This window comes from Rhinatrema bivittatum, chromosome 3 (genome assembly GCF_901001135.1).
Source record: "Rhinatrema bivittatum chromosome 3, aRhiBiv1.1, whole genome shotgun sequence".
In the NCBI taxonomy this organism is placed as follows: domain Eukaryota; kingdom Metazoa; phylum Chordata; class Amphibia; order Gymnophiona; family Rhinatrematidae; genus Rhinatrema; species Rhinatrema bivittatum.
Genome location: NC_042617.1, coordinates 306,074,431 through 306,089,131, shown reverse-complemented (window position 1 = coordinate 306,089,131; position 14,701 = coordinate 306,074,431). Strand labels below are relative to the sequence as shown.

The window sequence follows — 14,701 nt, the reverse complement described above, 5'->3', positions numbered from 1 at the left end:
CAGGGGGATGGAGTCTTCTGCCTGGAGAGGTTAATGTGAAAATAAAGGCGATATTGTGAAAGTTTCCTGGTATCCAGAAGCGGAGAAAGTGATTTAAACCATTCAAAATATGGAATGATACCTGTTTTTAACAGCATTGTATAACATTTTAAGTGCATGACCAACCACAAAAAGGTCCATATTCATAAGAATTTAACCAGATAGCTCAGACATTATCCAGCTAAAGGAATATTTGGGCACTTATCTGGCTGAATGCTAGCCAGATAACTTTTTATCCAGCTAAAAGATGGCCAGATAAGTCAAGGGCGTTCCAGGAGCGTAACTGGAAGGAGCTGAGCTATCTGGCTAAATCTGGCCATATGATAGTCCAGTCCTAAAGTTAGCCAGATAATGCTATCTGGCTACCTTTAGGATAGATGGATATATTCAGCAGTGCGGCTATGCCACTGAATAGACTAAGGGGGTCATTTACCAAGCGGATTGCACGCGAAAAGTCCCTTATCGCGTGCGATACCAAGATGGGGGCGGAGTCGGGGTGGCGTCAGCCCCGGAAGAGGAGGCGTCAGCCCCGGAAGAGGGGCGGCACCGGGAATGACGCCGCGAAGACTTCGCCCACAGTGAAAGGTACACTTGTTTATCACTGTCAGTTTCGCGCCGAATAACTACACCTTTTATGGTGGAGGTGCGATCGCTGCCGGCAATCGCAGGACAGCCCCCTGCTAACACGGGATTCACTAGGTCTTGTGGCATTTGTAAATCCAGCCCTAAGTTAGCCAGATGAGTTTATCTGGTAATTTGATGAGCCATACAGCAGCTGACGGTGGACCTCATAGAGTCCAACTTCATTTAATTTCAGAAAATTCAAAAGAAATCTCATAGAAAATAATGCCAACATTTGGTTGTTCCTGAGTCCATCTTCGTCATATAGTATTAGCAAACCATCCTCGAAATAAAGTAATTATTTCAAGACCGAAACAGTCTCAGAAGGGACACAGCAGAGAGCTATATTTAATTATGGGCAAAAACCAGTGGAAGAGATTAAAAAGGCCTAGCGAGAAAACTCAAGTTATAAATATGGCTGTCCCACAAATCTTTTAGTGACGCTGCACAAGCAAGCTAGTTCAAGAAAGCCTGCACCTGGGAAACCACAGACTCTGTTCACAGCAATTACAATAAAATATCGCAAACACTTCTGAGAAAATTTGGATTGAATCTTGCTAAATGAAAATGAACAATCTTCACGGACTTTTGTTTTGAAATGGGGAGCTTTTTAGAGCAATGTAACCGCATGTGTGTTTGAAAAGTTCTCTCTTATTTAGCAAGATTTGAAACTGTTTCAGTCTTGAAAAAATTCCTTTATTCTGTGGATGGCTTGTTGATAACTACTCTGACAAAGATAGACCCAAGATGCAGGGACATAGGAGATGCTGAAACAATGGCTACTGTTGGCTTTGATATACCGTAATCCTTTTTTATTTTTTTTTCATCTCAAAAGTGTTTAGGGATTTCTACTTCCAAGATTTAAAACATTGTTTCAAAAGTGACATTTGGCCTAAAAGGATGTGATTTACGGGAGGAAATTGTTGATCTGTCTGCAAAGGGACAAAATCCATGCAAAGACACAGACTTTTAGCCATGTTGAGGGAGGGCAGTTGTCGGGCTGCTGCTGATTAACATGGGTGCAATGCTTTTTACGTGCAGTAATGACTTTGAAAATTGTCTTGATTGTGGTCGGTCAGGAGCTTAGAATCATGCACTCTCATTTCAATGTAAATCTCTTTCACCTGTTATGGACATTAGGATATCATCAGATCTTACTTTATCTTCGTATTCCTTGCTCATTCTTTTGCCTCTGAGATGGGCAATTCTTTTTTGCCTTACTTTTTTGATTTAACGAGGTTATTATGAACAATCACTGGATATTTTTTTTTTTTTTTTTTGAGAAACATGACTGTTTTTCCGAGTATGTGTAGTAGTAATGGAGCTGACTATGCATGAACAGGATTAAGAAGCTTGACGACCCCCCCCCCCTCCCCCGGTCGATACTGGTCTTTTCCTCCATTAATGTGCAGTTTGTTTTTGTGTCTCCTGCAGTCTAAAGTACATGGTGAAGCAACTGGAGAATGGAGAGGTGAATATCGTGGAACTGAAGAAGAACTTGGAGTACACGGCCTCACTGCTGGAAGCCGTTTATATTGATGAGACAAGGTGAGGTGGCATCAGTACCATGAGGTAAAAGAAGCGCCAAGTTTAGAAAGGAGCATGATTTGTTTGCATTGCCCCCTTGGGCTGCCAGGATTCAGGCAAGCTGCAGATGTGGAAGGTGCCAGAGTTCCAAAGATTAGACTCTTATCAGGTAAATTTGAAAAGGCTTATGTGTGCCGAAGCCGAGAGATACGCGCACAAGTCTGGCCGGCCTGCGCTGATTTTAAAAAGTGTGCAAGTATGCACGTATCTCCCTGTACACGTGCAAAAAATTGTGTTCAAAAAAGGGGCGGAGTGTGGGTGGAATCTGGGCGGGGCATGGGTGGGACAAGGGCATTCTGGGTCTATAACTTGACGTATGCACGTAAGTATTCATGCGCACAAGTGCGCGCCGATGTCCCCTACTGTGTAACTTTACTTCTGCTATGGATGGTGTGTAAGTTTTAAAATAAAAAAATCAGGACTAGTCAGCAGGGTTTGAAGGGTTGGGGGTAAAAGGAAGGAAGGTTAATTAGTGGGGTTAGGAAGTCAGGAGCCTTTAACTGGGCAAACTGGGAATGGACTGGGGAAACTGGTAATTACGCCGGCGAGCGTATCTAGTGAAATCCCCCCCACTTATGCGGCAGAGGATACAAAATTGCATGCGCATCTACCGCATGTACAGCCAATTTTATATCGTACATGCATGCGTTTTAAAATGGTCGTGTCCATTTGTGCAAACTTACATACGTGCGTATATGTGTACGCCCGCACGGCTGTTTAAAAGTGACCGTCTGTGTACCTGCAGCAGCTCTTGCTGGCTCACCTGTGAGCAGCATTGGGAAGATCAGAGGCAGTCTCCGCCTTCTTCCTGCCAGCCGCCGAAGTAACTTCACATTTATATCCCTTAGGGAAAACCCTCATGAGGGTTTTTTTTCCTAACTGCCTTTTAGATCCAAGGAAAAGCTTTATAAATAACTTCTAGAAATACCGCTAAACAGTAACAATTATGTCATCGTCAACATGTTTTTGTTTATAGTGGATGCTAAAAGGGATCTGCTAATTTCTGGTTTTAGCAGCATAATTCTGTCTTGTGTAGAAAGTCAGTCATATATGGGGCAAGCTTCCAGACCCACGTGGCTAGTGCAAAGTGCAACAGGCACTGTTTCCCCATAACTTTGCTCCCCCATGCAGATTTGAGCCTGCTTGTTTCGGTGGATATTTTTTTTTCTTTCCATGGAAAGCAATGACTGTAACTTTCAAACCAGCACCCAGGTGAACATTTGCGTGCGGCCGTTTGCTGACATACTCGTGCACATGCACGCATGTTATAAAAAAAAGTCTGGCCGCACGAGCACGTGTGCACAAATCCTGACTTTGCCACGCAAATCGGCGGATTTTAAAAGGGGCGCACGCTGACGCCATTCTCGGTTTTACCAGTTCATCCCCAGTTCACCCAATTAAGAGAGAGGTCCTCCAAAGCCCCCTAGTTTGATAGCCTTCGCTCCCTGCAGTTAGCCCCGACCCTTAAAACCCCGCAGATCTGGGTAGTTTTCTTTATTTTCTAACTTGCAGGTCATCCATAGCAGAAGTCAAGTTAGGCGGCAGGGGGCCTCGGTGCGCACCGAGACATGGAAGTATTTCCGCCCATCTCTTGCTTCACGCCCTGACACGTGCATCCCCCACCCAGACCACGACCATGCCCTGCCCTTTTATGAAATCTCTGGAGATGTGCGCACTGCGGGAGAGATAAAGTCTGCTCGGCAGCACGAGCCTGACTTATTCACGTATCCCCTAATGCATGCACGTGCCAGGCTCTTAAAATCCCCCTCGATGCGCGTAGTCTTGAAAATGGAAAACTAAATGCGGCGCTACCTTCCCCGGCGTAATGCTGCCATGAAAATGCAGCTTAAAATTACACAAACCACGAAACGATGCCCTTGCCTTTTTGATGCAACTTCAGCATCGCTGTCTGCTTCAGAGGGAGGGTAGGGGGGTGATGGGAAAGAGGAGTTGGATTCAGAGACAACCAACACGAGCACAGACATTTTTATTGTCTGGGGTACTGATCCGCAGACATAAGGGTGTAAAAAGGGGTGAACCGGCCCAGGCTGGAAACAGAGCAGGTCAAAGCTCCCATGCCCAGCAGTGGAATCCCAAGATGTTAAACTCAAAAGAATTGAATTAGCATCAGTCCATCTCCGGGAACCAATTAGAACACAAAGAGGTATAGCTCGGCCAAAAAGACCGAAGGGAAAAAACAAAGATAGAAACAGAAGCCCTAAAACGCAATATCTGATATAAGATTTAACACACAATCACTATACACTGTACAAGGGCAAAAAAAACACGGGACTCTTCCACCGCCAAGTCCATAAGTAAAGCACGTCGAGCAGCACTGACTGATTTTTCAAGAAGGCTGATCACCCATCAAAAATGTTGCCAGCAGTAAATGTCTATGTTTAATCATAAGGCTTAGAGATACTGCAAGCAAGCAGCAGTTGCTACCCTTAAGAGAATCATGGGGGTAACCTGCATGGCACAGCAGATACTACCATAAGAAGTTTGCTGGGCAGACTGGATGGACCATTTGGTCCCTTTCTGCCGTCATTTCTATGTTACTGTGTTACCTGGGGAAAGTGCAGTTTTCCAAAAGCCCCTTTCCCCAGGCAAATGGCCATTTACACAGGTAAATGGATTTTGAAAATTGCCCTTTTTGGGGGCAATTTTTAAAATACCCACGTCGCTTGCAGACCCACGGGTACAAGGTACCTAGGGACCTGCAAGCACATTGAAAATTTGGCGGATACTGCAGGTGCTTCCCTATCTGCAGACTTTACCCCTACCGTGCACTGCAATCCCCACACGTTGCTCCCTGTCTCTGCCCTGCCCTCCCCTGGCCCCGTCCTTCGCCGCACATACCGTGAGACAGCTCACATATGTTGATCTTTTTGACAAAAGGTGGGGAGGGGGGGGGGTGCTATATGGCAGTTTTTAGCATCCCATTTTAACTGGGTAGATTGTCCTCATGGTAAGCTGTTGGGCTGCCCGGAGAACATGCCAGACAGGACTGCGCTGGCTAAGAGAAAATGAAAGGCAACTTTTAAAAATTTTTCATCTGGGGCCAGATGTGCTGTTAAAACCAATTACTTTGGAATTACTGAAGCTCGAAATTAGAAAGCACTTTTGGATTCTATTTGGGCGAAAGGCACTATCCAGATCTAAATTATTACGATCACTATGATTGTAATACAAGTTCTTCTGCCTTTTGGTGGGAGAGGGGGGGGGCCCATCTGTTCCCTCCTTTAGGTTTCCAGCTGAATTAGAACTGATCCGAATTGGGCTACAATGCTTTGAGCCTTTGTTCCCCATGATCTAGGGGTGTTTCCCTGTTTTATCTCTCTTCTCCCGGCTCAGGCCATTCCTTGGCCATGGGTCACAAACCGTGGCAACCTCCAGACCCTGGCTACTGTGGATCCTAAGTCTGATTACTAGTCTAGATGTTGCCAGTGACTAATGGCTTCTGCAGCGTTCCATGCCGCGGCCTACCCGGAGACCTGAAGCCTAGTCAGAGAATCAAACCCAGGTTCTTTGTAGTGCACAGCACTACAATTAAGCTGCCGGGCTGGTCTCTCTAACTTGTAAAATGACAGAAGTTAATGACTACATCAGCACCTATGTCTGGATGTTCCCCGCTGTAGGTAAATGTATGCAAATGAGCATGGTAATCTCCAGAATTGCACTGTTACCCTCCCATAGGATGACATAGGATTGCCAGTGTCTATTAGGGTTTTTTTTTCAGAGGTCAGGTTGTTTTTATTTTGCAGGTTTGGAAACTCATTTCCAAACTGGCCCCTTGTTGATATTTTTATATACATCACTTTTGTTTTTATTAAGTATTCTTTAGACAGTATATTTGTGCGACATGGAGATTATGAATGGAGAGTTTGGAAATTTCTTTTTTTTTAATTTGTGATCCACTTTGAACAAAGATTCTCTCTAGGAAAAGCAGAATATGAGTTTTAAATAAAATTATATAGGCAACCTTCCTCCCCCCCCCCCAGGAAATTTCACTATGACGTGTGACATGTATCAACTTTTCTTCCCCTGCAGGCAAATTCTGGACACAGAAGATGAACTGCCAGAAATCCGCAATGATTCAGTACCTTCCGAGGTCCGGGACTGGCTGGCATCCACCTTCACCCAGCAGACTAGGTCGACGGGACGTCGTTCTGAGGAGAAACCCAAGTTCCGCAGCATTGTGCACGCAGTGCAGGCAGGCATCTTCGTGGAGAGGTGAGAACCCCCCCTGCGGGGAAGAAGTGACCAGAGGCCAGCCTCTTTTTCCCAGCACTCGCTAAGCTTGTTTGATAGGGACTATCAGAGGGAAGCCACATATAAGAGTGCGCGAACACAGAATAAAAACCCCTGGTCCAGTTCATAAACCACAGAAGCACTGCTACACTTGTTACATAGAGGGAGAGACACGAATGCAATCATACAAATCCAAGAACCGTGCGGCATTGTAAAAGGAAAGGAGAAAGCACAGACTGGATGAGCCTGATGATCTTTAGCTGCCGTCATGTTCTGTTTCTAGGAATGGCTCATCTTATTAAGTACCCTTTGTGTAATTACATATCATCTTATTCTCAGTCAGTTTGCTTCCTAACAATGCTCATTTATGAAACCTGGCATATTTTCACATTTCATGACCTAGAAGGTCACATTTCATGACCTAGAACAGCGATTCTCAACCAATTTGTTGTGACACACCGGTGTGCCTCCACGCACCAGCAGGTGTGTCGCCTGCTACTCGCAGCCAGCAGGGCTGAAGAAATGAAGACCGGCGCTGCTAGCCGCCGCCGGAGACCAGGCCAGCAGGCCATAGACGAGATGTTCAGCTGGGGGCCGGTGTGTGTGTGTGTGTGTGTATTTGAGATCAGAAGGGTGCTTCTGTGTATGTGAGAAAAGGAGGGTGCTTCTGTGTGTGTGTGATGTGAGATAGGGAGGGTGCTTCTATGAGTGTGTAATGTCTGTGTGAGATAGGGAAGGTGCTTCTATATGTGTGTGGTGTGTACGTGAGTCAGGGAGGGTGCTTGTGTGTGTCAATGTGTGTGTGCAAGAGAGAGATGGAGCATGTTTTTGGCTGGCTGTGGCTGTGTGAGAGATAGAGAGGGGGCATGTGTGTGATTGAGAGTTTGTAAGTGAAATAGAGAGAGCATGTGTGTGATTGAAAGCCTGTGTGTAAGTAAGAGAGAGCGAGAGCATTGTGTAATTGAGAGAGACTGGTCAGAGAGGTGACGTGTGTACGTGTGAGTAAGACTGATCAGGGAGATGACTAGTATGTGTGTGCTTGTGTGAGAGAGAGAGACTGGTTCGGGAGATGATTGGTGTGTGAGAGACAGAAATTGGTCCTGAGGATGTGAATGGTGTATGTGAGTGTGAGAGAGAGAGAGAGAGAGAAGAGACTGGTTTTGGTCCCTAAGGAAGAGGACCACGAGGACAGCTTCAGCAGCTACTACTGCTTCTGGTGTGGCCTGCAAGGGAAAGGAGTAGGAGAACTGCTGGAGAGGGTAAGTAAAGGTGGCTTTTTAAGTTCATTTTTCTTGATTGACTACCATTTTAATTATTGGGTAGTATGTGATGTGTCTGCTGTTTTGAAATATTTTATTGGTGTTTGAAGAATTTTTAATAATTTTTAAGAGTTTTTAATTGTTAGATGATGATCTGTTCATCAGCTGTTTTGAAACATTTTTTCATATAGTTTACAATTATTTCTGTGTGGGGATCTATAACAGCTTGGCTTGTTCTGTTTTCCTAATAGGAGGTGTATTGGTGTTCAGGGCCTGATTTAATATTTGTAGTGTTACCTTTTCAAAGATAGAGTTGTTACTGTTGGAGTGCATGCCATAATGCAGGTGTAACTTTGTGCACATTAGTTTGTGTGCATTATTGCATATCCTGGGACTATGTTAGGTGCTATGTTTGTTTCCATTTCTCCAGGTTCGCACTGCATGCAGAATGGCTTTTTTTGGGTTTTCATTCCAGTTTGTTTCCATATTTATAATTTGTAGTCTTTCTGTCCTTGGTGAAGGTCAATCATGTGTGTATGACCGAGGTGAGATATTTAACTAGCATGTAGGCACATAAAATACCTTATTTTATTTGTTGTGTTTTCTCAATTGGACATGCACTGGTGGTGAACTGCTGTCTTTTTATAAGTGGGGCTATTGCGCCTGGTAGTGGAGTTTGTGTTGCTATTATTGAGATAACACCAGAATATCTTTTTTTGTATGGTGAGATGTACGGGAAATTTTCTAGTTCTGCTTTATACCCATTACTGAGGGTAATGGGTATAAAGCAGTGTGTCTCGCATGTGAGAACCATCTATCAGGTGTGTCCTGACAGAAAAAAGGTTAAGAACCACTGACCTAGAATATGACCATGAATATCGATAATGTAGGATGAAAGCTCATTTATGGAAATCAGATTGCTCTTTTAGTGAGGTCAAGAGATCAGTAGGCAGACTAAGAATAGATGCTTTCTCCCTTTATTGGGGGAGAGTTCTCTTGCATGCATATTCTTCTGTACCATTAGAAAGCAAAATCTTGGTAAAACTCAGAAGAGACAGAGGAACTATGTTCCAGGTAGCATTGCTTTGAATGAGACATGTGCCTTCATCTCCTGGAGATGTCCATTAAGAAACCCATCAGGCAGGATGGTCTTCAAGCTTAATCACTGAGTAGTACTTTTGCTTCTCTGACTTTTTGAGAGGGATGTAATAAGGACATTCAAACTTTGACAGAAAATACCTTGAGTTCATCTGACTTTACCAAGAGGTTTTATGGGTTTAAATTGAAGAGATTTTTGGAATAGCCTACCGGATGAGGTGAGATCTGTAACTTGTATGAAAGCTTTTAAGAAACTTTTAAAAACCTTTTTCTTTGAGCAGGAATTTTATTAGAGATATCTTATTTTCTTTTTTAATTTAATTGTTGTATTTTCTTTTTTATTTATTCCCCTCTGTATTTCGGTTGTTGTACTTTTGCCAAACTGTTTTTGATTTGATGTGATTTTATCATATTGTTTTTATTATTGTGAGGCTTGTTATGCTTTTTATATGGTTTTAGCTTACTGAATTTATTCATGTTTTAGTATGCTGTATTTTTAATGTTTTGTGTATGTACAGTTGTGAGCCACCCTGGATAGGGACAGCATATAAATAAAGTTAACCATAACCATTTGGAGTGAGGGCAAATGCCTGGATCCTTCGTCTTGCTCCACACAGAAATATCTTATACATCTTTCAGAGTTTGGTATCAAAACCAATTCACCTTAGTGCAATTGGCATGTATCGCCAACATGCAGAAGGTACCCCAATTTCTGTTCAGCCTTCAGTAGTTAGGTAGGTGACCTGGCATTAAAAACACCACTGTGTATCCCTTATAACTTTTGCGTTTGGTATCCTAGCTACACCAGATTTTCAGGACATGTTAGAGGGAACAGGAGGATTTTGGCAGGATAGGGGAAGTTTTTTTGGAACCACACATAAATAGTTCTGAATGGCACTTCTCCTTGTTCAGTTTTGACTGAGTCAAATACTCAGTCACCCATATAATAGGAGCAGTATTGCTTCCAAGAGTCTTACTGTAGTTAAGAGAAGTGATGAGAGTGCAATACAGGAATCTTTCTGGTTCCTTCAGCTGAAAAACCCTGGCCATTCTGAATTGGTTCGCTTTAAAAATCCAACACAGTTCACTTCACAAACAAAACAGAGAGATGAACCTGGCTAATATTAGCCTGCCCAGAGCTTTAGGACTATATTGGCTGCCATGCTACAGAGAAGCTCAAAACCCTAGAAAGAATGCTTTCTGTTAAGAGCATAAGAAGTTGCCCTGCTGGGTCACACCGAAGGTCCGTCAAGCCCAGGTTCCAACAGTGGCCAGTCCAGGCTACAAGTACCTGGCAGCTACCCAAATAGATCCTATGCTACTGATGCCAGTAATAGCAGTGGCTATTTCCTAAGTCAACTTAATAGCAGTTTATGGACTTCTCCGGGAATTTATCCAAACCCTTTTTAAACCCAGCTGCACTAACTGCCCTAACCACATCCTCTGGCAACAAATTCCAGAGCTTAATTGTGAGTTGAGTGAAAAAGAATTTTCTCCGATTTGTTGTCCGCTATTATAACAGAAATTCCAGTGCCATAGGACAGGTTCAGAACCATAGCATGCTTCCATGTAGTACAACACACCAGTTACAAAAACATAATGCCTGTCCTTTGTGTGCTGTCTGTGGGGACTGTTCTGGCATTTTATGGTACTGTGGAATCTGTCTCCCATTAGTATTAGGTACAAAAATAACCACAAAACTATGAGAGAACTAAAACATGTCTCTGTCTTTATCTCCACAGAATGTTCCGGAGAACATACAGTGCAGTGGGACCGAACCACTCTCTGGCTGTGGTGAATTCCTTGAAGGTATAATAAAAAGTTCTGCGTTCAGTGTCAGGACCCCTTTCACAGAGACATCTTTAAAGCAAAGACAGTACCCTGCTAGCAGTACCAAAAGGGTTCTGGTTATTTGGACAATGAAAAATCTGTTGTTAATGCAGAAACTTCCTTTAGGTCTGTTATGGGATCCTGTGGGAAAACGATCTCCACTGTAATGCATTGGAAGTCCATACGATAGTTGGATTCAATGTGGGAGAGAATGCAATGTTATAATTGAACATATACTCATTTTATTATGGGTGTGAGGCAGCCTTAAGATTACTCTGCTGAATTGTTCTGTACTTCTGTGCACAACTTTAAATGTCAGTTTCAAAGGGACATAGTTGGATAGCTATCGAGCTAACTGGCTAGATCCCCCTGGGTGAAACTTGTACCCTACAGCATGTACTTTCACAATGCGCAGACGTTTTTGTATCTGGATGAAAAAGAGGTATCACTGGAGGGGGGCGGGTGTTTTTCATGCGTAAAATTGAATTTTCATATGTGTGTGCCAGCTATTTCTACTGGCACAAAGCAGGGCAAGGTACTTTTGTATCTGTGCATTAAGCATATTTTCAAAGAAGTTTGTTTGCCCTGCTTTTATTTATTGTATTTATTTATTTATTTAAAACTTTTATATACCATTGTTCCAAGTACTATCACAACAGGTTACAATAAAAATTTAAAGATATCACACAATATAAGCAAAAAGAAATTTAAAAAGTATAAATACAGACTAAAATTAGTAAGAAATACAATTTAACAAGATAAATAATGTCATAAAAATCAATTAAAATAAAAGAAGATAAAAACAAAATAAAAAGGTAAAAACAGTTGGCCTCCTTTGAATAACAGCTCCTCAAAATGTCAACATCACCATAAAAACTCACTTACTTATCAGCAACAAATTAGATGGATAAAAGAATCGCTCATATCAGTCGCTGCATTCAAAGGCTTTTATTGTTTTAATTGTATGATGATTTGTTTTTAAGCATTGTGCATTACTTTGGGTGATTCTTTTTAAATCTGAAAGGCGATTTAATACATTTTAATAAATAAAGAATTTTCAATTTGCTTAATAGTTATGTAGATTCACAAATTCACATAGCTTTGCACCTGCCTGGCTGGCTAGAAATGACCCTTTTTATTACTTAGCTAAATTCTTGAAAATGTTCTGCAAATGATATACCTATAAATGTGTAGTTATATTAAAAAAAAAAAGAGGCTCTGTTGATACAGGTTGCATGTTACCTCTGGGTATTTGCACATAGTACACAGAGGATGCAGTTTCCGCTTATTGGACCCTTTTTAAGCTGAAAAAGCACAGAATGAACTGGCATGCCACAATCACCAACCTTCATACCAAAGATGGCGCTTGATGATGATGATAATACACTAATAGGATAGGTTGCGCCCCATGCCCAGCCCCCACCAGACCCTACCAAGCATGCTGTGAAATGAATTCCCCTTGTATTATGTTTCCAGAACCTGGACCTCTGGAACTTTGATGTCTTCTCCCTGAACAGAGTGAGTGAGGATCATGCACTGAAGACCATAGTGTTTGAGCTGCTAACCAGACACAACCTTAACAGTCGCTTTAAGGTCAGAAAACCTGTGTGTGTGTCTTACCTCTTTGTTTTTTTTTCATCTCTTTCCATGTATTGTCCTTCTTTTTCTGTAATGACACTTTCTTTTTATAAATAATTTTATGGGATGGGAGACTTTTCAGGATAGTACTGTAGTTAACTAAAGATTAAAGGACTGGTTATGCCCAAGATGGTGGCATGAACTAGTCACGACATGGCAGTGTCTGTCCTTTTTGGTTACCTTTGGATGGTCTTTTTTTTTCTCATTATGGGGCAGATTTTTAAACTTATGCGTGGGCCTAGATTTGTTTGCACAACCTGGCGCGAACAAATCTACGCCTGATTTTATAACATGCCGCGGCCCGGGAGCTGGTTCGGAGGCCTCGGCCACACCCCTGGAAAGCCCCCAGGCTGCATCATGCCCATGGCTCCCGGCTGGATTTACACGCGCAGGGCTTTTAAAATCTGCCCCTATGTCTCCTAAGAGGAAGGGGAGAGTTTACATCTTTCCCTCCAAGTCTGCGTGCTCTTCAGCTCAGCCACTTATCACCTCGTTCATGACTAGTGTAACCCTAAGTGGGGTGTTTTAAGTCCCAAGGGCACATAATCTTATTTGTATCATTTGAAGTTGCTCCGGCTAACTGTTCACTCCACACTCTTAATCTCTGGACGGGGGGGGGGGGGACGGACCCTACCCTACCCTACCCTACCCTCTTTTTAATGGGGGGAAGTTCTCACTTATGGCCCAGACAATGATGAGGTCGCCAGTGTGTGTGCTGTACTTTAGGTGCTTCCTGTGTGGTGAGAGGCTTTAAGAATTAGACAGGACCAGGTCTGGGGGTTAAAATAAATTTTACTGATTCATAAAGTTAAATGAAGTCCATTTGTCCAAAATGATGAGTGTGCCTCTGACTGTAGTTACAGGGTTTCTTTTGGGTAAGTACATGTCCTTATTACAGACCTCTGGGTAGAGCTCATGGTGATTTTAAGCGCACATGTTCTCCCAGCAGCTGTCCCGTGAAATCCTAGTGATAGGATTCCCTTTTAACTGCAAAAATCCTGCCTTTAGACATCTTTCCTGTGGGCACCCAGCCTGTCCTGATAACTTGGATGGAAATACAGATGGGATCTCCTCCTCTTATCCTTTCTTCCTTTGGTTATGCTGATCTTTATTCCTCAGCTGTTACTTCGTGATTTCTCTTGTGGAAAAATCTGGGGACCAGGCTAGTAATCTTGTGCTGAAATCCCAGTGGGGAGGGGGGATCCAAAAACCTCCCCATTATGCTTTAGTTCCAAAAAATACTTTAAATCTTAATCTTTCCCTTTCCATGGTTTCAGCCCAACCCATTATATATGCTCATTCCATTGTTCATGCCCGTTCCTTTGTTTTGTAATTTAGCAATTGGTTTATCCACTCCCCATGCTATCTGATAGCATTTTATTGCATTTTATAACGTTTTATTGCATTTACACTATCTCTTGAAACTCCTTAATCTCCTTAACTCCATTGTTACCATTGATCCAGTTTTTATGTAACTCTTTTTCCTGTTAACACTGTTGTCTTTAAACCGGCATGATGTACCTACGAATGTCGGTAGATAAAAACCGTAAATAAATAAATAAATAAAATAAATAATCTGGATAATTTCTCTGCCTCACAGTCTCTCTGCAGGATCAGTCACTGGTGCTTGCCTACCTAGGGAGTAGAGTCCCCTGAAGAGAGCCTCTTTGCCCCAGAGGGGTATCAGGCTTAAAAGTCTATCTCACTGTAAATTATAAGAAGGACCCTCTGGCAGGGAGTGCACAGTGAGGGGTCTCTTCTAAAAGAAAACTCCTTTGGGCAAGGCTGGGATGCCCTACCAGAGGGTGGAAAAAATACATGCTTACTCTGCAGCTGCTCTCTCTAACTGACCCCCCCTGAGTGTTAAGCGGGCTGCGCTAAATAGCACTGAGTCACCCAATCACAACCTCTAGATGGGAGGGACTGAAGTGTATGGAAAGCTCCTATCTAAGTGTGTTCTAAGGACAAGGGATAGTGGCATCTAGTGACCTGACCCGATAGGGGTACCACACTAGTAACCCTGCTGATGTAGGGGGAGAGGGGGGGGCTAGAGACGCCGTTGCAACCGCGAGTGAGGGAGTGCTGGGATTGCTAGGTAAAACATCACTGAGCCCCCTGGATCTCCGACCCTCAGCGTCGGAGCGACACGCTAACCTGAGTGGGCTGCATGCAACTCTGGGAGAAGATGTCACTGGCATTTTTGCTGTGGAGGGAGCCCAGGCAGTAATGGCATCTAATGGGAATATTGGAGTCTGAAGCAAATCGGCACAGGATCAGCATGGAGATTATCAGTCTGCCTCTGGAGTGCCTTGTGTTGCATCTGTTGGTCACAGATGGCTGCGACTGCTCTGCCTCACCTCTCTTCTACCCTTTTCCTC

General features: G+C 43.2%; 1 protein-coding gene across 4 annotated transcripts in view; it reads left to right on the top strand.

The window, feature by feature from the left end:
- PDE1B (phosphodiesterase 1B) overlaps positions 1–14,701 on the top strand; it is a 545,540-nt gene that overhangs the window by 444,663 nt on the left and 86,176 nt on the right. For all 4 annotated transcript variants that reach the window (XM_029595125.1, XM_029595124.1, XM_029595126.1 and 1 more), the window contains 4 exons: positions 2,095–2,208; positions 6,298–6,480; positions 10,598–10,664; positions 12,162–12,278. In XM_029595125.1, the coding sequence (XP_029450985.1) occupies positions 2,095–2,208; positions 6,298–6,480; positions 10,598–10,664; positions 12,162–12,278 (481 nt within the window). The remainder of the gene's footprint in view (positions 1–2,094; positions 2,209–6,297; positions 6,481–10,597; positions 10,665–12,161; positions 12,279–14,701) is intronic.